General features: G+C 43.8%; 2 protein-coding genes across 22 annotated transcripts in view; one reads left to right on the plus strand and one right to left on the minus strand.

Moving 5' to 3' along the window:
* Positions 1-3652: 3652 nt before the first annotated feature.
* LOC145538477 (putative UPF0607 protein ENSP00000382826) lies at positions 3653-22528 on the minus strand. Of its 5 annotated transcripts, none has more exons than XM_081570609.1 (4): positions 21199-22528; positions 12908-13099; positions 8770-8873; positions 3653-3824 (listed from the first exon to the last, which is right to left on the minus strand). In XM_081570609.1, the coding sequence occupies exons 1-2, from the start codon at positions 22429-22431 to the stop codon at positions 13079-13081; spliced, it is 1254 nt and encodes a 417-aa protein (XP_081426735.1). In that variant the 5' UTR covers positions 22432-22528; the 3' UTR covers positions 3653-3824; positions 8770-8873; positions 12908-13078. The 5 variants fall into 5 exon arrangements, with proteins under 5 accessions (XP_081426735.1, XP_081426729.1, XP_081426720.1 ...); XM_081570603.1 differs by having other exon boundaries at positions 12890-13099; XM_081570594.1 differs by lacking the exons at positions 3653-3824; positions 8770-8873; positions 12908-13099 and adding exons at positions 17093-17646; positions 18801-19188.
* A 118-nt stretch (positions 22529-22646) lies between these two features.
* The window catches only part of LOC145538490 (uncharacterized), a 388991-nt gene continuing 388531 nt past the window's right edge, over positions 22647-23106 (plus strand). For all 17 annotated transcript variants that reach the window (XR_014076956.1, XR_014076924.1, XR_014076962.1 and 14 more), the window contains exon 1: positions 22647-23041. Coding sequence is in view for 1 of the 17 variants with exons in the window: in XM_081570619.1 (XP_081426745.1) it covers positions 22798-23041 (244 nt within the window). In the remaining 16 variants the exon portion in view is untranslated. The remainder of the gene's footprint in view (positions 23042-23106) is intronic.

Below are 23106 nucleotides of genomic sequence, written 5' to 3' on the forward strand. Positions count from 1 at the left end.
AGAGTGGTGTCATTGCATATCTGAGGTTATTGCTACTTCTCCCGGCAATCTTGATTCCAGCTTGTGTTTCTTCCAGCCCAGCGTTTCTCATGATGTACTCTGCATATAAGTTAAATAAGCAGGGTGACAATATACAGCCTTGACGGACTCCTTTTCCTATTTGGAACCAGTCTGTTGTTCCATGTCCAGTTCTAACTGTTGCTTCCTGGCCTGCATACTGGTTTCTCAAGAGGCAGGTCAGGTGGTCTGGTATTCCCATCTCTTTCAGAATTTTCCACAGTTTATTATGATCCACACAGTCAAAGGCTTTGGCATAGTCAATAAAGCAGAAGAAGATGTTTTTCTGGAACTCGCTTGCTTTTTTGACGATCCATCGGATGTTGGCAATTTGATCTCTGGTTCCTCTGCCTTTTCTAAAACCAGCCTGAACATCTGGAAGTTCACGGTTCATGTACTGTTAAAGCCTGGCTTGGAGAATTTTGAGCATTACTTTACTAGCGTGTGAGATGAGTGCAATTGTGCGGTAGTTTGAGCGTTCTTTGACATTGCCTTTCTTTGGGATTGGAATGAAAACTGACCTTTTCCAGTCCTGTGGCCACTGCTGAGTTTTCCAGATTCGCTGCCATTTTGAGTGTAGCAATATATTACTAATGTTAATTAAAAAATAACTAGACTAAAATTTGGACAGAAAATGATGGGAAACAGAGAACCTATCCCAAGACCCTGGGGGCAGGAAGAACCATGGCATGAATGTAAAAATGCCACCCGGCTCTCTTGGCACAAAGAGGGAACAGGCTGGCCTGCCTTTAGTTCATTGCTCTGCTGGGAGGGGGGTCTTTTACCCACCATGCAAAATGTTAGGGAGCCTGCCCTCCAAGATGCCTTAAATAGCAGAAGCCAGGGCTGCCACGCCAGCTCCCAGGGCAAGGGACAGCTTGGTTGTGTCTCTTTTTTTTTCCATAATGGCAGAAATATGACCTAAGGGTCCTATCCTGTCTTATAGATTTTAGGTGCTTCACTAGTAGTTGAGGCTGATTAGACAGGTTTGAGTCAAATTTACTTTGTTCCATTGTTAATTGAGAAACTGTTTCAATAAAATATTCTTAAAAAAAAAGAGAAATGAGTACAAAAGACATATGGAGTATATATATAGACTACTGTGTCTAGCCAGGCCCAAGTCACACAGCCTCGAGAGGAGACACAGACTACCTGAATCACTAGGACTTCTCCGAAGGAAAAAAATGAGATTCTGATGCCAGAAGTGGAAGGAATGATTTTAAAAGAATAAGGTAAAATATAATCTATATACATCAGTAGATACATATTTCCCTGTGTTTTTAATCTGGTACAGACTATAAGAAAAGGATACAGCTCATAGTAGGGGCCGTTAGATTCTGCTGAGGAAAATGTGCTGTGGAGGGAGAGTTTGTTTAGTTATATTTTAGAGTCCACATGTAAGTGGCATCATGCACTGTTTGTCCTTGTGTTATGTCACTTGGCATAGTGTCTTCTAGTTTTAGCCATGTTGTCTTAAACAGTTGAATTTTCTTCTTTTTTAAGATTGAGTAATATTCCACTTTATATATACATCATATTTTCTTTATTCATCAATGTATTGATGGACACCTAGGCCTGTTTCCATATCTTAGCTCTTGTGAATAATGCTGCAGTGAAAATGGGAGTGCAGATATCTCTTCAAATAATGATGGTGTTTCCTTTGGAAGTGGTAGTGAGGAAGAGCTTATGACAAATTGACCATGTGTTAAAGATGTTGGAGAAAAGGTCATTTTCAAGGTCATACATAGTTTAAAATCATGACATTTCAGTGAGCCTGTGTGCATGAAGACTTGCTTTTTTTTCTGAATTTGAATACACTGCAAAGAAGTATTGCAAAATTTTTGATCAACATCAAAAAAAAAGAAGAATAAAAAGGATGGAAATACTTTGTCTTTTACTATGAAGCTGGAGGAAAGGCAAGCCTTGTAAGCAGCATGGGATGAAGCCCACTAGAATTTTCTCTGATGATAATGCTAATTTAGGAGAAGAAGGATCCAAGGCCAAGACACAATTCTGAAAGCAAAATAAGGCTGCTGAGTCTGCACCCAGTGTATGAGATTAAGTTTTAATGGCATATGATGAAGTGGCCATGACACAGCTGGCAGAGCTGGTTGAGTTGTTGAAAATGGCTCTTGAAGCTACAGGAATTGGACAGTAGACACAGAAAAAGAATAAGGTAAATCCAAAGGAGTGGAAGGACAAAATTAATAAAGAGCAAAGACAAAAATAGATAAGAAAAGTAGTAAACTTGACAATACTGAAAGCTTGTTCATTAGAAAGACTAGTAAAATAAGCAATATTTGGTCAAGACAATAGAGATGGGACTAGCTATAAAGCAGTATTTTTTTAATTACAACAGAATACTATACTAACTTTATACCAATACACTTGAAAATCTGGACAAACTAGATGATAATAAGTTATATGCATCCAATATTGACTCATATTTTGAGTAGAAAATATAAGTAGCTTTATGAGGTTAGAAAATATAATCAAAGATCTACACTTTAGAAAGATGTCAGTTGTTTTCCAATTTATTAAAAAAGCTAAGAGTCCCAAGACAAAAATCAGATTTAGCAATTTACCCTAAAATTAACCAGAAGCACATTTCTTTTACGATATTAGGTTGTAATGAATGTTAGCAGATAGATTCCAGCAACACATTTTTAAAAAGTTATAATGATCAAGAGGGATTTATCACCATAAAGCAGATTTTTTTAAGGGAAGATAAAGTTGGAATGAGGAGAGAAATGTGTATATCCAATATCAAAACACACTCCAAAGTTTCAGTGGTTTTAAAAAAATCTACTAAACTATAATAGTACATCAGTATATTATTAAACCTGTATAGGAACCCATGTATATATAAGAAATAAAATATAAGATAAATAAAGTACAGACTGCCCTTACTGTAGAACTACAAAAATGGTCACACAAATTGCACTCTGCAAAGTTGATCTTAATGACCAGTGCGGAAAATATTATTGTTCCTTGATCTTAAAATCTTGCTGAGAAAACACTAGAAACTTTCTTGTTGGTTGTGGAGATATATATAGACTTTAAAAAAGTAACTGCTGTACACATGAAACTACCACACTATTGTTAATCAACTGTCCTCCAATATAAAATAAAAAGTTAAAAAATGTTTTTAATACTAAATGTAGAGCTTGATTTATATAATTGTTTTAGATGACAATAGCAAGTCATTATATAATAATGCTAACATATTTGGATATTACAAATTTTATTTTATTTAAAGATACATTCTTTTAAGCTTTCAAAATATAGTAAACCTTAGTTAAGAGATTGCAACCTAAAACATTAGAAATACTGAGAATCAGCATGTTTTATTCTATTGTCAAAAAAACTTATGAGACTTCTAGTTTTGAGTCCAACATGAAAGGAGCTTGGAACTTGCCACTCTGTACTAACAAGTAAATATCTGAACAAACTGAAAAATCAACAATTCTTAGATACATTAGAGAAGTGAGGTCACAGGAAAAATCACCATGCCCAAAACTGGAGAGGCAAACACAGAATATAACAGCTTACTGGAACGGAAACGCAAGAGTAGAAGTCACTGTGGAAACCAAACTGAGGCAAGAAAAACTGAACTGTATTTGATGAATTGCTAGAGGCCCAAGTGTGCAAATGTCTGTGTGATAAAAATTCCAGGGAGGTCTCTATACTTTTGTGAGTTTTGTCTCTTGAGCTCTGCCAGGTTGTCACTACTGGGTGAAGAAGGTCAGAATAAACTCCTCTTCTGGCTGAGGGAAGAGAATTTTGAAATACAATTTTGAAACACACCAGAACAATTTTGAAATACACCAGAAAATTCTACTATTCATAGTAAGGCCTGCCCTCATTTCAGTTCAGTTCACTTACTCAGTCGTGTCTGACTCTGTGTGACCCCATGGACTGCAGCATGCCAAGCCTCCCTGTCCATCACCAACTCCTGGAGTTTACTCAAACTCATGTCCATTGAGTCAGCGATGCCCTCCAACCATCTCATCCTCTGTTGTCCCCTTCTCCTCCCACCTTCAATCGTTCGCAGCATCAGGGTCCTTTCCAGTGAGTCAGTTCTTCACATCAGGTGGCCAAAATAGTGGAGTTTCAGCTTCAGCATCAGTCCTTCCAATGAATATTCAGGACTGATTTTCTTTAGGATGGACTTGTTGGATCTCACTGCAGTCCAAGGGACCCTCAAGTGTCTTCTCCAACACCACAGTTCAAAAGCATCAATTCTTCATCACTCAGCTTTCTTTATACTCCAACTCTCACATCCATACATGACTACTGGAAAAACCATAGCTTGGACGAGATCGACCTTTGTTGGCAAACTAATGTCTCTGCTTTTAAATAAGCTGCCTAGGTTGGTCATAACTTTCCTTCCAAGTAGCAAGCGTCTTTTATTTATTTATTTTTTTTAAAATAAATTTATTTATTTTAGTTGGGGGCTAATTACTTTACAATATTGTAGTGGTTTTTGCCATACATTGACATGAATCAGCCATGGGTTTACATGTGTTCCCCATCCTGAACCTCCCTCCCCACCCCATCCCTCTGGGTCATCCCATTGCCCCAGCCCTGAGCATTTGTCTCATGCATTGAACCTGGAATGGTGTTCTGTTTCACATATGGTAATATACATGTTTCAATGCTATTCTTTCAGAACGTCCCACCTTCACCTTCTCCCTCAGAGTCCATAAGACTGTTCTATGCATCTGTGTCTCTTATTCTGTCTTGCATGTAGGGTTATCATTACCATCTTTCAAATTCCATATATATGCATTAGTATACTGTGTTGGTGTTTTTCTTTCTGGCTTTCTTCACTCTGTATAATGGGCTCCAGTTTCATCCATCTCAATAGAACCAATTCAAATGTATTTTTTTTAATGGCTGAGTAATATTCCATTGTGTATATGTACCACAGCTTCCTTATCCATTGTCTGCTGATGGACATCTAGGTTGCTTCCATGTCCTGGCTATTGTAAACAGTGCTGCGATGAACATTGGGGTACACGCGTCTCTTTCAATTCTGGTTTCCTCGGTGTGTATGGCCAGCAGTGGGATTGCTGGGTCATATGGCAGTTCTATTCCCAGTTTTTTAAGGAATCTCCACACTGTTCTCCATAGTGGCTGTACTAGTTTGCATTCCCACCAATAGTGTAAGAGGGTTCCCTTTTCTCCACACCCTCTCCAGCATTTATTGCTTGTAGACTTTTGGATAGCAGCTATTCTGACTGGTGTGAAATGGTACCTCATTGTGGTTTTGATTTGCATTTCTCTAATAATGAGTGTTGTTGAGCACCTTTTCATGTGTTTGTTAGCCATCTGTATGTCTTCTTTGGAGAAATGTCTGTTTAGTTCTTTGGCCCATTTTTGATTGGTTCGTTTATTTTTCTGGAATTCAGCTGCAGGAGTTGCTTGTATATTTTTGAGATTAATTGTTTGTCTGTTGCTTCGTTTGCTATTATTTTCTCCCTTTCTGAAGGCTGTCTTTTCACCTTGCTTATAGTTTCCTTTGTTGTGCAAAAGCTTTTAATTTTAATTAGGTCCCATTTGTTTATTTTTGCTTTTATTTCCAATATTCTGGGAGGTGGGTCACGGAGGATCTTGCTGTGATTTATGTCAGAGAGTGTTTTGCCTATGTTTTCCTCTAGGAGTTTTATAGTTTCTGGCCTTACGTTTAGATGTTTAATCCATTCTGAGTTTATTTTTGTGTATGGTGTTAGGAAGTGTTCTAGTTTCATTCTTTTACAAGTGGTTGACCAGTTTTCCCAGCACCACTTGTTAAAGAGATTGTCTTTTCTCCATTGTATATTCTTGCCTCCTTTGTCGAAGATAAGGTGTCCATAGGTGCGTGGATTTATCTCTGGGCTTTCTATTTTGTTCCATTGATCTATATATTTCTGTCTTTGTGCCAGTACCATACTGTCTTGATGAGTATGGCTTTGTAGTAGAGACTGAAGTCAGGCAGGTTGATTCCTCCAGTTCCATTCTTCTTTCTCAAGATTGGCAAGCATCTTTTAATTTCATGGCTGCAGTCACCATCTGCAGTGATTTTGGAGCCCCAAAAAATAAAGTCAGCCACTCTTTCCCCTGTTTCCCTATCTGAGAAACGCTGGGCTGGATGAATCACAAGCTGGAATTAAGATTGCCGGGAGAAATATCAATAAGCTGAGATATTTAGATGACACCACCCTTATGGCAGAAAGTGAAGAAGAACTAAAGAGCCTCTTGATGAAAGTGAAAGAGGAGAGTGAAGAAGTTGGCTTAAAGCTCAACATTCAGAAAACTAAGATCATGGCATCCGATCCCGTCAATTCATGGCAGATAGATGAGGAAACAATGGAAACAGTGGCTGGCTTTATTTTTCTGGGCTCCAAAATCACTGCAGATGTTGATTGCAGCCATGAAATTAAAAGACGCTTACTCCTTGGAAGGAAAGTTATGACCAACCTAGACAGCATATTTAAAAGCAGGGACATTACTTTGCCTACAAAGGTCTGTCTAGTCAAGGCTATGGTTTTTCCAGTGGTCATGTATGGATGTGAGAGTTGGACTGTGAAGAAATCTGAGCACTGAAGAATTGATGCTTTTGACTGTGGTGTTGGAGAAGACTCTTGAGAGTCCCTTGGACTGCAAGGAGATCCAACCAGTTCATCCTAAGGGAAATCAGTCCTGGGTGTTCATTGGAAGGTCTGATGTTGAAGCTGAAACTCCAATATTTTGGCCACCTGATACGAAGAGCTGACTCATTGGAAAAGACCCTGATGTTGGGAAAGATTGAAGGCAGGAGGAGAAGGGGATGACAGAGGGTGAGATGGCTGGATGGCATCACCGACTCAATGGACATGAGTTTGGGTAAAGTCCAGGAGCTGGTGATGAACAGGGAGGCCTGGCGTGCTGTGGTTCATGGGGTTACAAAGAGTCGGACATGACTGAGCGACTGAACTGAACTGACCTGAGGGAAAGGAAATACCCTAACCCAAGTCCCTTCCAGCCATTTTGTCTCGTTTAAAGTGAGAGAAAATGTTGAGAGGCACTTCTGAAATTCAGCGCTGAGAAACACATGCTCATTGTAAGACTGAGACCTAATTGTAAGACTATAGAATGCTTCTACAGCACCACATCACTGAAGATCTATTTACTGCTGTTAATTTCACCAGTACACTGTGTCTGCCTTTTCAAGGAGAAAACTGAATCATATAAAATGTTTAATTAAAACCACAAATGGCAGAAAAAGATGGAATATAAAAATAGGAACAAAGAACAATGGCAATAAATGTGAAACAGTATCAGATATGATAGATATTAATCCAATGATATCAATAATCATTTTAAATACCAATGACTATTCCTATTAAAAGATTGTCACAGAGCATCTAAAAACAAGATCCACTTATAAGAAATCTACTTTAAATGTTAATATAAAGGCACATATAACTTACAAGCAAAGGGTTGTGGAAAGAGATATCATACTAATTCAAAGAAGTTTGAGAAGCTGTATCAGTTTCAGTCAAAGCAGATTTAAGGGCACGGAAAATTACCAGCCACAAAGAAGGCTTTCCATAATGATAAAGGGGTCAGTTCTCCAAGAAGACATAACAATTCTTGATGTGTATGTGCCTGACAACAAAGCATCAAATTAGACAGAAACAGAACTGCAAAGAGAAAGAAAGAAGCCCAGTATCATAGTTGGAGATTTATACACCCCTCTATCCTAAATGGGGAGATCCAGCAGGCAGAAAATCAGCACAGACATAACTGAACTCAACAACACCATTGACAAAATGGATGTAATAAACATCTACAGACTGCTTCATCCAACAACAGAATGCACATTGTCTCAAGCTCATATGGCATATACACCAAGATGGACCACATTCTGGGGCATAAAGCATGCTCTAACAAATTTAAAATAGCAGAAATCATATGAAGTCTATTCTATTCTCGGACCATGATAGGAGTAACTTGAAATCAATAATAAAAAGAGAGGTGGAAAATTCCAGAATACCTGGAAATGAAGCTGTTCACTTCTCAGCATTCCATGAGTCTTGCTGTCTGTATGTGAACATGCACAGTGACTCAGCACCCAGAGACTTTGAAAGATGGGGCCTGATTGTTCTCTAATCGTGATATACATCTATCATTACCGTGGTGGTTTGTGAACTTGTTGACAGCTGTGAAGTTTGTACTTTATGCACTTCCTCACAGTTAACACGTGCTGGTATCTGAAATTTGTTTGTTCTGTTGGGGGACAGGTATTATTTAATTAAATAACAGTAACTGAAATTCATGAATGAGCAAACTGTTCAGAGTGAGGACTGCCTGTGTAGCATACACTGAGTAATGTTCCATGGTAAGAAACAAATACCTAGAGGCCTATAGGATGAGAATTCATATCTTGTTATGAGGAAGTCTTTCTCTAAGCAGAATATGAAACAGATATAAAGAAAAAAGAGAGTTGCTTTGACTTCATAAAAATGAAAGAATTCTACACAGCAAAAGGCAACCCAAATAGAGTTAAAGATAAGTGGCAAACTTGGAAACATAAACATTTGACGATGTCTTTGGCCAACAATTCCTTTTCTGCACAATAGAATGAGGGGGGAAATCTCAGTGAGCCAAACCTCATGAATCAATAGATGAGAGGTTAGACTAAATTTCTCATATGGTGTGGATTTAATTTTATGGAATGCAAAGTACCTTCCAGTAGGAAATATGGAGCATTACCCGTCTTATCCAAATCCTTGGCAATGCACACAGGTAAACCTTGAGTAATTGTGTGATGGATGAGTCTCTTTTCTGTTCTATAAGAGAGAGAAAACAATTAGCAGAATGTGTGTTTCTCCAGGGCAGAATTCTATTATTGTCTCTGGACCACTGAACTTTGCAAAAAATCGAAATGCACAGTCTCTGGCAAATCACTCTTAAATAATCAAGAGGGAAAGAAATGGAAAGGCTGATGAACTTGCCAGTCACCGTTGTGGTCCTGACTCCTGAAAATAGTGATGATGGGGAGTATGTGATGTCACATATGTGAAACTTACAGGGCATGGAGATTCAGATGTACAGGGTGTAGATTCAAATGAAGTTGAGTAGGGAAGAATGCCTCTTATAACCCACCTCAGCTGAATTACTTATGGTCTCAACTGGGAAATGTTAATTAAGAAATGAGAGGATACAGGCAGGAGCAACTCCTGAAATAGTGCCTATATAACTCAAATATTCCTAAGGAATCCTGTGGACAACTGTATCAGAGAGTAGCTGACAAATGGAATATAATAAGCACAGAGATCATGCCCTTGTCAGCTAGCATACGGAGAGCATTACTGATCCTCAGCAAATCATTACTAATCCTCAGAAAAATGTACTGTGACTGGGTCTAAAACCTGACTGGAATTTTCCATAGATGTGTGATATTGGAGATGCGTTTGCAGCTGCATTTGCCAAATCACCTTTTCAAAGCACAGTAGGTCATGGCCAGAGGAGCAAGGGCTGCTCTGCTCGCTCTCAGGCAGAAAAGGATTTTAGAAATGCCAAGTTCTCTCCCACAAAGGAAGAGGTTAGCAGATTATGAATTAGTGATTAGTACAAGTGTCTGTGATCTCTCAACTAATTTCCATCTTGAAGCTGGGATATAAAGACTCAGGTGCTGGGTGGTGAGTCACAATCTCTCTGAATAGGTGCTTAATCAGGACTGGATGGGCTGAATTTGGGTCTCGGCATCGGATACCAGCTCTTTTTCCAGCAGGATGCCTTTACTGCTGCTACTGCTAAGTTGCTTCAGTCGTGTCCGACTCTGTGCGACCCCATAGACGGCAGCCCACCAGGCTCCCCCGTCCCTGAGATTCTCCAGGCAAGAATACTGTAGTGGGTTGCCATTTCCTTCTCCAGTGCATGAAAGGGAAAAGTAAAAGTGAAGTAGCTCAGTCGTGTCCGACTCGTAGCGACCCCATGGACTGTAGCCTACACCAGGCTCCTCCATCCACGGGATTTTCCAGGCAAGAGTACTGGAGTGGGATGCCATTGCCTTCTCCGCAGGATGCCTTTAGACTTGGCCCTACACCTTTGCATCTATAGCTTTTTGTTGTTGTTTAGTTGTTTAAATATATAAAATGGTGATAACACTACTTGGTGGCATATTATATTTTTATAAAAAAGCAACCTTTCATTACTCAGTGCAAATCAAACAGTAAATGCTTTCTCTTAGTAAACCTGCTTAACAGTTTTCTGGACTGTTCTGCTCTGGGCCAGATTCAGAAATACACAAGTGAAAGAGGAGATAGTACATCATGTTCTATTCAATTGGGTCTTGATACCTATGTGTGACTCTTAACCAAGGAGTATGCAGTAGTTAAGGACACAGATTGAAATTGTTTAGAGTGTGTCCTAAACTCTGACTGCCAGGATATAATCTCAGCTCTGGAAATTGTAAAACCTGGGGAAAATTGCTTCCCTAAACTTCATTTCCTGGATCTGAGAAAAATAACAGTATCTACCTTGTAGACTGAATAATACCCTTGTCCCTAAATGTCCACATTCTAATGCCCAGAACCTGTGAATGTCACATTAAATGACAGAAGGGATTTTGCCAATGGGATTAAATTAGGGTTATTGACGGGGAGATTATCCTGGGTTACCTGGATGGGCCCAAAGTCATCACTGGTGTTCTCATTAAAGAGAGGTAGAGGGAGATTTGACTCCAAAGAGAAAGTGATGATGAAGCTGGGTTTGGATTGATGCAGCCAGAAACCAAGGAATGTGACAAGGAAACAGATTCTCTGTTAGAGCCTCTGGAGGGGGCATAAATGGTCCTACCAACTCCTGATTTCAGTCCAGTGAAACTGGTTTGGACCTCTGTCTTCCAGAACCATAAGAAAATGTGTTTTAAGCCACCACATTTGTAGTAATATTATAGCAGCCATAGCGAACAAATGTGTACCTCTTAGGAATTATTACTCCACTTAAAATGTGTGACTGGAAGCAGACTTAGTGGCATATCTGCATGCAGCAGGTATGCCATCATAAGCCATTCTTAAAAGCCTGAATCCTTGGTTTTGTGGGATCATCAAATCCAGTACAGTGGTCGCCATTTTTCTCCTTGTTCATCCTGGTAACATGTCTAGACAGCTAGTGGAGAGAGCTCTGTCCTTCTCCACAGGTCCTCTCACCTCTATTAATTAGAAGGAAAGTAAAAGTTGCTCGGTCATGTCCAACTCTTTGCGACCCCCTGGCTCCTCTGTCCATGGGGATCCTCCAGGCAAGGATACTGGAGTGGGTTGCCATGCCTTGCTCTAGGGGATCTTCCCAACCAAGGGATTGAATCCAGGTCTCCTGCATTGCAGGCTGATTATTTACCAACTGAGCCACCAGGGAAGCCCAAGAGTACTGGAGTGGGTAGTCTTCCTTCTTCAGGGGATCTTTCTGACCCAGGAATCGAACTGGGGTCTCCTGCATTGCAGGCAGATTGTTTACCAACTGAGCTACCCGGGAAGCCCTAATTAGACGGAAGAGGTTACTTAATACGTTACTTAAGCCACCTTATTCTTTTCCTTTCCTTCATGACTCTTCACCCAACTGGTCTTTATAAATTTTAAAGAAAACAAAGTCATTTCTCAATGGATTCAGATACTACCCCAAATTAATATTCCCAGTAAGTTCTTGTTCTTATTTCCAGACCTCATCACCAGAAATTCCTGAGCCTAAATCCTCCCTAGCTTCTAGGATCACTCATTTTCTCATTTCTCCCTTTTCCTTTTAGTTGAATCTTGTCATTTTAGTCCCTTCCTTAAACACAACTTGTAATAAGGTGACATAGCAAAGTGATGAAAGTATAAATGGGTTGGTTTTAATCCTGGGTTTTTGCCATCTACTTACTGTGTGACATTGGACAGGCTCTTTAACCTCTCTGGGCCTCAGTTTCAAAAAAATAAGTCAGTATTATAAATAATACCTACCTAAGATTGCAATTGTGAGGATTAAATGAGTTTAATATTTGCTAAGCACTTAAAATAGTACTTGTTATAGTGTAAGCACTATAGTTGTGCTTGCTAATAATAATAAATGCAATTCTAAGCACATAACTTACTCAACTTTCTGTCATAACTTTGAGGTATGTATTTGATGAAATCAGTAAAATCATTCTGTTTCAAGGGGAACAGAAAAGTATTTTTGAGCAATTGTCCATGTGGCTATTTCACCACATTTAGTGTTTCCAAATTTCTGTACAACAGCCTGGGCTAGTCCAGCAGCAAATTAAAAATGGACAGAGCTTATGTTTTGCACCCTTTACCTCACTGCCCCCCCCCAAATCCCCATCTCTTTGGACATAAACTTTCATTTGTCCTCCATCTTCTGAAAACCTACTTCTAAGAAAGTGTCTGGGTTCATCCATGTCACTACCAAGTTGCATTGACATATATACACTAACGTGTGAAATAGCTAGCTAGTGGGAAGCTGCTCTATAACCCAGAGAGCCCAACCTGGTGCTCTGTGATGACCTAGAGGGGTGTGAGGGGAGGGCTGAGGTAGGCTCAAAAGGGAGGTGTGTGTATATATATATACGTAAAATTATGATTGATTTGCCTTGTTGTATGGCATAAACCAATACAACATTGTAAAACAATTATCTGCCAATTTAAAAAACAAAGGTGTGTGATCTCCAACTTAGTGTGAATTTAAGACAAAGGTACCATTTACCTCAGAGAGACAACTTTTCAAGACTGGTTTTGTTTTTCAAGTTTGTTTTGTTTTTCTGTCTCTCCCAGCCTCTCAACCTTGGACAAATACAGGAGATCCATACTATGGCTTCAACACTTAGTACCTGTGGCATTCTCCAAACCTGAAAGGAGCATCTGAGGGCAACACTCCTGTCCCGGAACTGCTGAGAGGACCACGCTTAGCTCTGTCTCAGGTAAAGTATAAACTGTTGCTCAGGCAGCCCATTGCATCACATCACCCTAGGTACACGGCAGTGGCTGGTCCAGGGAGGGCCTGGGTGGGCTCAGCACAGTCAAGGGCTGTTTCTGGATCTCTAAGAAGAAAATATATAGGACAAGACAGACATACATTCATGAATCTGAAATTCTCAAATCTTCCACAAGCTACCTTCTCATTCCTGTGAGATATATGAAGGGAAAATGCGCTGCTTAGTAATAACTAGAGTTTTAGCCTGAAGTTCCACACAAAATTTCTAATCTTAGGAAATATAGGAGGCCCTAGGTGAGATCTCACTTGTGGCCTAGACCAGTATTGGGCACGATATGGAACAAGGTCTACCTGGCTCATAATTACCTGAAGTACTGGTTGAAATCCAGATTGTTAACTCTCCCACAAAGCAAGGAAATTAAGAGTAATGGGGTCAGAATTATGCAGTTTTCATGATCAGTAACTAGTCATTATTTCTAGTCTAACCGGAAAGCAATTTGGTCTCTTTTCTTTCAGGATCTTATCCTTACTTTGGTCTTACAGCTTCCAAACTGATGAAGGGGAGGGACAAGTGTTCTGAAAAAGGAGGGGATCCAGGCAAGGAAGCAGTGTTGAGTTTGCACATTTAAAAAATAGTTTATTTTGGGAAAATGGTGCAAAGAGAACAAAAGAAGGTGGGTCAAATTTTGGGAAAAGTAATGAAATTTTGTGAGAAAATAGCAGTTGAAGTAAAAAGCAAACTGAAATATAGCATCAGTTTAAACAGTTGATGTTAGAGACAGAAGTAGGAGCATCATACCTACAGAGAGGAAAATACAGTTCTACCATACTGTTGTCCCCAGGACTGAGCAGAACTTAGTTAATTTAACTTACTGGTTTTCAACCCATAGCATCAACCTGTGAATAAAACACAGGACACTTTGTTCTGATTGCATAACAAATTGTAGATATTATCATCACAGGTAAACAAAGCAAACATGCTATTGACAAAAGGTGAGTTGTACAAGGGGAAAGACAGAAATGGGGGCACAAGCAGTCTCAGGCATAAAGAAAATGATGAGATTAGAGTGAAAGTGACTACTGTAGCTATGTACTATAGCTAATATTTCTTGAGAGCTTCCGTGTGTTGGATGTTGAAGGCTGCAAATGTGTTATTATTTGCATCATCACGAGCAACTCCATGCAATGGTGGTTATCATCCATTTCCTCATTGTACAGGTGAGGAAACAGAGGCCCAGGAAGGTTGAGTAAATTGCTCAGGATTGCAGAGCTAATAAACTGAAGAACAAAGCTTCCAAGCCAAGTGGTCCATCTCCAGAACGAAGGCTTTTAGCCACTATGCTACCACTTCTCCCTTCAGTAAAAGCCAGCAAAAATTGCATGGCATTACAGAAGAGAAGCAGCATAAGTAATGAAATGAATATGGTGTATTAAAAGGAAGAGGGATGAGAAGTAGTGGGGGCAGGAGTTTATCTTCCTGCCTCATACTATGGTGCTAAAATCAATCTACAATGGATACAGCAGATAAACATAATGTTTAGAATTATGGGAGTAACATGCATGTGGCCAAAAACTGTCTCTGGAGAGGGGGAAGTGGGGTTAGAAAAGTTGAATTTCTGTATTTGAGATGCTATCATGTCCACATATTATTTTCATAAAAATAATTCTATTTATTTAGAAATAGCTTCAACTGTGTAAATGCATTAAAACGTGAAATTCAAAATCATCTTTACATCTCATACATTTGTTAAGTCCTTGCCTTATCAGAATTGATCTTTTCAGCTTCAAAGTTTTTTTTAATGAAAAGCATTATAAATTTTAAAAATTGTCTCTGGTAATATTGCCCGGCATGGCTGAGAGAAGGTGTGGAACTATTAGAAGCAAACTGGATTTCAGCCCTGCTTCTGGGAGGCAGTTTTGACAACAAAGGGAAGGAGAGTCTCTGAAGTCAGGGAGCAGGAGCTTTGATCCTCTGGAGTTGTAACAAACAACTTAGAATAAATGAATCAGGCAGCAGGGTGCCGGGAGGAGGCTGTCGGCCTCTCTGTGATGGTGTTGTTTTTGTGGGACTAATCTCAGAAATGTTGCATTAGGCTCAGTGCTATGCATTTTTAGGCTGGAGTTACCATGTTTTTCCATTTGTGTACTTCATGAAAGCAAGCACTTTTTCGCTCCCTTTAAAATGGGAATCTATTTGAATTGCCTGGTGAAGACATTTGAAGTAATTCATTAAGTATACATATGCATGCTCTATCTCCATCTATGTATCTATCAATCATCCTTTCCCTACTTACCTACCTGTATTAGTCTGCTCAGGCTGCTATAACAAAATAGCGTAGTCTGAGTGGCTTAAACAACAGACATTTCACACTTCTGGGAAGTCTAAGATCAAGGCAGATCTGCTTCCATGTGAGTCTTCCATCTTTGGCTTGTAGATGGCCATCTTCTTGCTGTAGTCCTCCTCACATGGTGGAGAGAGAAAGCTCTAGTGTTTTTTCTGTTTCTTATAAGAGCTAATCCCATCATGACAGCTCTACGCTCATGGCCTCTTCTAAACCTAGTTACCTCCTAAAAACTCCATCTCCTAATTCCATCACACATAAGAGGATAGGGCTTCAATATATGAATCTCTGGAAGGGGACAAAAGAATTCAGTCTTAACTCTCTATATCTGTCTTTATGTATAGAATAATAACAGTGGCTTATAATTCATTTCCCTGTATTTTATCCTTCCAAAACTGGTGTGAGGTGAATTGGCCATAGGAAAATCACTGATTTCACTGAAACACTTGAAAGTTGAATTAACTTTGTGATCACACAATCAATAAATGATGATGCCACAATTCAATCCACATCTTCTCCATCCTGCTTTCCTTTTCTCTTCTCCCTTCCCACTTTCTGACTCTATTCCAGCCACATTATTTACTAGCTTTTCCCTGAGGACATTGGTATCCTTCTTCTGGGCCTTGCAGAGGTTATTCCCATTATCTGGAATGCTTTTTCCTCAGATATCTGACTCAGTTGCCTTCCCCTACACAGTTCAAATTCCACTTTCCCAGTAAGACTTATCCTGTCTACTTTTTAACTTGAAAACCTTGTTTCTCTGCCCACAAGGTCAATTCCCCATATACTGCTTAATCTCTATTACATTTGTTACTAGGCTTCCCTGGTGGCTCAGTCAGTAAAGAATCCACCTGTAATGCAGGAGACCTGGTCCGATATCTGGGTCAGGAACATCCCCTGGAGAAGGAAATGGCAACCCATTCCAGTATTCTTGCCTGGGAAGTCCTGTGGACAGAGGAGCCTGGTGGGCTACAGTCCCTGGGGTTGCAAAGAGTCGGACACTACTTAGCGACTAAACCACATGACCAACTTGTCAGATAATTTACATAGATTTCTGTTCTCCCCTCTGACTAGAAGATAGGCTACCTAGAGTCAGGAATTTTGCCTTTATTGAACCTGGAGGCCCAACAGAACTCTAGGGTATGTGAGAACTAGACACAGTTATAACTCTTATGTTTGGTATTTTAGCAGCCTATCTCAGAGCCAAGCCAGTTATTAAAGAGAACTTTTCTGATACTTTAAGCAGTATGATAAACTTGAAGTAAACTTAAATTTTCAACAATTACAGAGCAGGCATGGACTCTTCCTTTGTTTTCCAGACACATGAACCTGGATACAAAATCCATCCTCTCTGGGTGAAGTGGGAATGTACCAAGATGACTGACCTAAGTCTCAATTGGATAAAAAAAAGATGCACAAAAGAGACATTTAAACATTTTCAAAAACTAAAATCATAAAGTGTGTTTCCTCCTCACACATCAGGGATTATCTAGACTCTAGTGTGGTTAAAGTGGTGTGGGGGGTGGGGGGGGGAGACAGAGAGAAGTAAGGGTAAGTCGCCCTGTCTCTCCCTCCTCTGGACCTTAGTTCTTCCTGGATTGTCACTCCTTACACTCAAAACAGATTTCAGGAGTCAGCACACATGGTCATAATGTGTGCCCAGCTCCACATCCCAGTCACTGGGACCCAGAAAATTTTGCAACCTCAAGTCTCACTCAACATATCAATATCAACGAGTAAAGACACATAAACAGTAGTAGATTAACAAGAATAAGTTTTTATTTATATATAAATTACACATATACATATTTGTACATAAAGCTAGGAAAGATAAGGGCCCATTGAGGCAAATGGATAGGGGGAGAAGAAGCAGCTAAAGACTGCTATGGGCACCCTGCCAGTTCCAAGTGTAGGGAAAATAGCCAGAAGTTTGGGTCGGCCAAGTTTACAGTCAAACCAGGGATGGCACAGTTGATGATACATGCAAGTTATTTTTCATCCTCCAAATGGAACTTCTCAAGTCTGGTATATAGTTCTGAACTGGGCTCATCTGCTTCTAGCCTTGCAACACACACACACCCACATTCCTACCCATGCACATACAACACACACATACTCCTGCACACCCCTGAGTGTGTGGTCCTTTGGCTCGTTCTAGAAGAAAGCAGGTTAACAGTTTCACTTAAATGGGCAGAGTCGTTTTCCAGCAAAGCTCGTTCATCGTTGCACAGAATCTGCAGAACAAGATCTGGTCTTTATCTGTTGAGTTTCTTCACAGAAGAAAGGAGTTCGCTGATGCTCCAATGAAATCCTGGGCAGGTGATGAAAGTACCAGACCTAGAGCACAGATGCAGTTTCCCTGACCAGGAGCCACTAAACACAACACTGTGCTCCTCCAAAGTCAGAGGGGTGCCCTGAGTTGGGGTCCCAGGTGTTCTGAGCATAGAAGTTCCTCTCTAAATATATATGGTGCTATCTGCCATCATACTTCCTGGGTTTGGGCTGCTGAGGCCCGGGTGCTTTGTATGAATGGAACACTAGAAGTGTACCCAGTCATAGCAGGTGTGGTGCTGTCCCCCATCGCCCCCTCTGTGCTTTGCATATATGAGTTCCGAGTCCAATGGCAGGTGTTGACACTGGGGCCTCCCATCCTATATGAGATGTTGCTCCTTCCATCTGTTCCACCCATGGTGTATTGGCCAGGTGGGCCCCAGTTGTACTTATGGGAAGTGTGGATACCAGGTCCTCCAATCCTGGGAATGATGTTGTTCCCTCCTATACCACCACCACTTGGATTTTGGACACGTAGGCCCCTTGTGTTTGGAAATAAGGTGGAACTTCTAGTGGATTCCAAGCCAGGGGTGAATCTAACACTTGCAAATCCAATGGATGCAGTGTTGCTCTGGTGTAAAGTGGAAATTGACTTGTCCCTTAACACAAATTTCTTCTCCATGGTGATGGAATTTGTAACTGTAGATTTTCTACATTCATGTGGGTCCTGGGTGCAGCAATGGGAAGTGGTAACACCCCGACCTCTAACCATAAAGATGGTGGTGTCCCCTGCCATCACTCTACCACCTGGTTTCAGCTCAGGTAGACCCCAGGCATTTGGATTCAAGTTGGAACCAGATATGTGCCTGGATGCTGGTATGGTGGCTTGCCCTTCCTACTGCAGCAGCCATGCTGCAATGAGATGACCCCCAGGTGATCTGGCCCACAGTAGGAACACAAGTGGTGCTGGCTGCCCCACACAGTTCTGTCCAAAAGTTAGGTGGGCCAGATGCATTTGAATAAGTGAGGCCTAGGGCATTCACACCATCCCCAAAATTCCCACCAGCCATAGAGGCTGCAGGTCCCATCAACAGTGGGCCTGATGTGGTACTAGCAGGCAGCAAGCTACTGTCTCCAGTACCAGGCACTGTGGTATACACTCCAAAATAGCAGATACATCCCTGGGGAAAATACCTGAGTTGTAGACAAAGGCCGGCTGCATGTTGGTGGTGGTGGCAGACAGGGGATCTGGCAAACCTGAATCCATTATGTTTCCTCTGGGTGGCTGGACTGCAGAAGAGGTTAGCTTTTTATCTCATGCTAGGACTAATGGGTTTCCCAGTGGAATAAACTTGTTAGGCTTCTCCCTATTGTTGGCCCCAGATGTGGGCTGAATGGTGAGTTCTGGGTCCAAGTGAAGCTTGAAAATGTGGGTACCTCTGTTGACCAACTCCACAGGTAAATAAGTTGAGGCTTGGGTCCAGGCATTGCCACCACTGGGTGCTGTATTCTCAGAACCAACACCACCATGTGATATGGGTAGTGGTTCTCCTTGGAGTCAGAGGTAGACTGGAAAATAAATCTGAGAAAGAGGTGTTATATCCATAGCATCGATGTCAAAGACTGGTTTGACATTTGTCGAGATGCCATCTGCTGGAGCATAGATAACTGCCAAAGCCATAGGTGGGGGACTGGGGAAAACAGGAACTGAAGCCATAGATGTGGTGCTGGGGAAAACAGGAGCTGAAGCCATAGATGGGGGGCTGGGAGAGGCAGAACCCAAAGCCATAATTTGGGGACTGAGGGAAACAGCCAAAGTCCTGGGGGGGGGCAAGGAAGATAAGACCCAAAGCTGTAGATGGGGGGCCAGGGGAGACAGCGGCCAGAACCCTAGATGGAGGGATGGGGAAGACACCGGCTGGAGCCCTAGATAGTGGGGCTGGGGAACACAGGACCCAAGGCCGTAGATGGGGGACCAAGGGAGACATCAGCCGGGGACCTAGATAGGGGGCTGGGCAAGACAACAGCCAGAGCCTTAGATGGGGGGACCAAGAGAGGAAGCAGCTGGAGCCCCAGATCAGGGGCTGGGGAAGACGGCAGCCGGATCCCCAGGTGGGGGCCCGGGGAAGACGGCAGCTGGATCCCCAGGTGGGGGCCCAGGGAAGACGGCAGCCTGAGCGCCAGGTGGAGGCCCGGGGAAGACGGCAGTCTGATCCCCAAATGGGCCCCGGGGAAGATGGGAGCCTGATCCCCAAATGGGAGCCCGGGGAAGACGGAAGCCAGAGCCCCAGATGTGGGGCTGGGGAAGACGGCAGGTGGAGCCCCAGATCCCCAGGTAGGAGCCGGGGAAAGACGGCAGCCGCATCCCCAGGTGGGGGCCTGGGAAAGATGGCAGCCGGATCCCCAGGTGGGGGCCCGGGGAAGACGGCAGTCTGATCCCCAAATGGGGGCCCCGGGAAGACGGGAGCCAGATCCCCAAATGGGGGCCCGGGTAAGACGGCAGTCTGATCTCCAAATGGGGGCCCCGGGAAGATGGGAGCCTGATCCCCAAATGGGAGCCCGGGGAAGACAGCAGCTGCATCCCCAGGTGGGGGCCCGGGGAAGATGGCAGCTGGAGCCCCAGATGGGCTGGGGAAGACAGTAGCGGGATCCCCAAGTGGGGACTGGGGAAAGATGGCAGCCGCATCCCCAGGTGGGGGCCCGGGAAAGACGGCAGCTGGAGCCCCAGATGGGGGGCCCTGGGAAGACGGCCACCGCATCCCCAGGTTGGGGCCCGGAGAAGACAGCAGCCTGATCCCCAGGTGGGGGCCCGGGGAAGACGGCAGCCTGAGCTCCAGTTGGGGGCCCGGGGAAGATGGCAGCCGGAGCCCCAGTTGGGGGTCTGGGGAATACAGAGGCTCTTTGCTGCTTATCTGTGGTCACAAATGTGGGCCGAGGGTTCGTTTGGGAGTCAAAGGGATAGTTAAAAATTGAAGCGCGGCAGGGGACCTTCGGCACAAATGGGATGGTGGTGTCTGGTCTCTGTGCAATGTGTGTCTGCTCCACCCCAATACCTGGGGGAGACTGAAAAATGACAGCTTGAGCAGGGGGAGTAGTGTCTATGTCAGTGATGCCCGGATTTGAAGGAGACGGGGAGGTCACACTTGCAGATGCCATGACTGTGGTGGTAAAAGGGACTGAAGTAGAAGTGATGGGCTGGTCAGTTAGAAAAGGGGGAGCGATGGGAGGGTCTGGAAGAGGGGTGAGGAAGTATAAGGGAGGGGGAGAATCTACACACATGGGTGTTGGGGATTCATTTTTGTAGGAGGGTGGCTGGGAGGAGAGGGTTGGGGTGCTCAGAGGTGTGGAGAGGTCAGAAATAGAAGGTGGTGTTGCTCTGACTGAACACTGAGGGCCTCCATTGAAAATTGAAAATTGGAGGAAGAAGAGAATCTGCAGGAATAGCAGAATGAGAGTACACATGGTCTGTATATCTTGCCTCCTGATCCATATAAGGTGTCAGGCAAGGTGGAAGCCCAGCCAGATTGGGGAATCTGGAGGACAGGTTGGCCCAATCAGTGGTAGTAGGAGGGACCTCTAAAATGTGACTTACCGGAACCAGGGAGCCTGTGGTCCCTGGGGCAAGCGGAGGGGCACTGCGGCGTCGCATGGCTTTCCTTGCATCCTTCAGGACTTTGTTCCGATGTCGCTCCATGTTTTGTTTCAGGGTGCCCCAGTTTTTGGCGAGAGTCATGCCTGGAAGCTTCGGAGGTGGAGGAAGGTCACTGCGACCCCACGGCAGAGGCAGCGGTGGTGGCAGTGGTGGCAGCAGTGGCGGCAGTGGCAGAAAAAGCAGCGGGGGCATCTTCCGCTTGTGGTGGTGCCTACTGCTGGCAGATCCCAGGGGAGAAGAGCTTCTCCGTGGGGTGTCTGAAGGTTGTTCGCGCTGCAGCACCTTCCCAGACATCAGTGAGTCAGGGGAGCTGGGTCGGTGGTCTTCACCTAACACTTCTTCAATTGGCCTCTTGGGCAGCGGGTTGCAGCATGGACTTGGGGCAAAGAGCACCGTGGCCAGGGGGCCAGGCTGCAAGGGAGGCTGGCCATCTCCAGCAGTGCCGTCTGAGCAGATGGCGGGGCTTTCGGAGGAAGAGTTCATCCGAGACACCTGGGCTTTCTCACTAAAGTTGCCTTCTGGGTGCACCGGAAGGAGATTTGGAGGCTCAGGACTGCACTGGAAGGACGCGAGGACCCCGCTGGTCTCCTGGGGCCTAGGTGTCGTTGTCATATCCCCGTTGCGGTATGGACTTATCTTTCCATTGTCCTCTCCTTCGGCCTCTGTGTGACCTTCCTCCTTTGTCGTGCCTTCCCTGGGTTCTTCTTGGACCTTCGCCTCACTCTCCTTTGCGCAAGGAAGTAGGAGGTGACTGGTTGGTACCAGCTTCCCAGCCTCGACTACCCGAGCAGGTAGCTCAGGTAGTGAATGCAGGAGAGTAATTTTGTGCCCTGGTGGAGGAATTCTGACAGTTCTCGAAGGTCCGAACATCATGGAATTATGAGTGGACAAGACGGGCTGCTTCTTCAGCGAGTCCCTCAAGTTCATCAGGGGTAGGACGCCCACACGGGAGTACCCAGCCTGCTGGATGAGGTAGTGCCTTTTCAAGCTGGATGATAAAGGCACTCGATCCTGGTTGAGCAGCCTGCGACCAGGGTGTAAAGCAGGAGCTGGAGCAGCGGGGTGGCCCCAGCCAGATGTGATGGCAACCCGAGAGGGCAAAACCAGTGAGCGATGGCCCAGCGGGTGCCGGCGGTGGAGTGCGGAAACAAATTTACACAGTAAATTGCCCATATAGGACAGATTGTGCGCCAAATGCCCTGAGAATAGAGTGTGAAACTGGGAGAGCGCCTCCCTAGCTTCTGACTCCTATCGCGGTCAAACACGCACTGAGGAAGGATTCCTCAGCCTGGCGTTTGTGACGTGTCCATGGTATACACATCACAGAGGGCAAATTCCGGGGCAAAGGGCGGGGCCCCAGTGCATGACCCCAGCGCGTGGCCCCTCCCGGACTCTCTAGCAGCTGAGACTTCCCACTGTGGGTGCAGGTGTTTGGCACCAGAGGGGCCACCATGCAGAGACTGTTCAGGACTGTGGGGACTTCCTCCTCCAGAGCTCATCCTGTCTAGCACCTCATCATGCAGCCCCTTGGGTGCCTGCATGTGTATCGGCCAGCCCTTCCCTGCCTGGGTCTCAGAGGCCTGCGCAAAGCTGAGTGCAGGAGCCACCCACCCTGTGGAGGGGTGGTCCAGCACCTCTGGGGGACCTCCCCAGCTTCTCTGCGAGGCCTGGAGCCAGGACCACCTTCTCCACTGCTGCTCCTCTGCCATCATCACCAGCCGGCAGAGAATGCAGAGCCCTCACCTGGCCAGATGCTGCACCCCACAACGTCCCTTCTTGGCAGGTAAGGCTCTTTCTTCACTTCTTTTTAGAAATTTGGTACAACAGTTAAACCTTATAGTTCTTCAG

The sequence above is a fragment of the Giraffa tippelskirchi genome, chromosome 1 (genome assembly GCF_054371585.1).
Source record: "Giraffa tippelskirchi isolate mGirTip1 chromosome 1, T2T-mGirTip1v1.2.pri, whole genome shotgun sequence".
Lineage (NCBI taxonomy): Eukaryota > Metazoa > Chordata > Mammalia > Artiodactyla > Giraffidae > Giraffa > Giraffa tippelskirchi.

What these genes read in the sequence shown, in the direction of transcription:
- LOC145538477 (XM_081570575.1), bottom strand. Translation starts at nt 22,431, where the DNA reads ATGGGCAATTTACTGTGTAAATTTGTTTCCGCACTCCACCGCCGGCAC.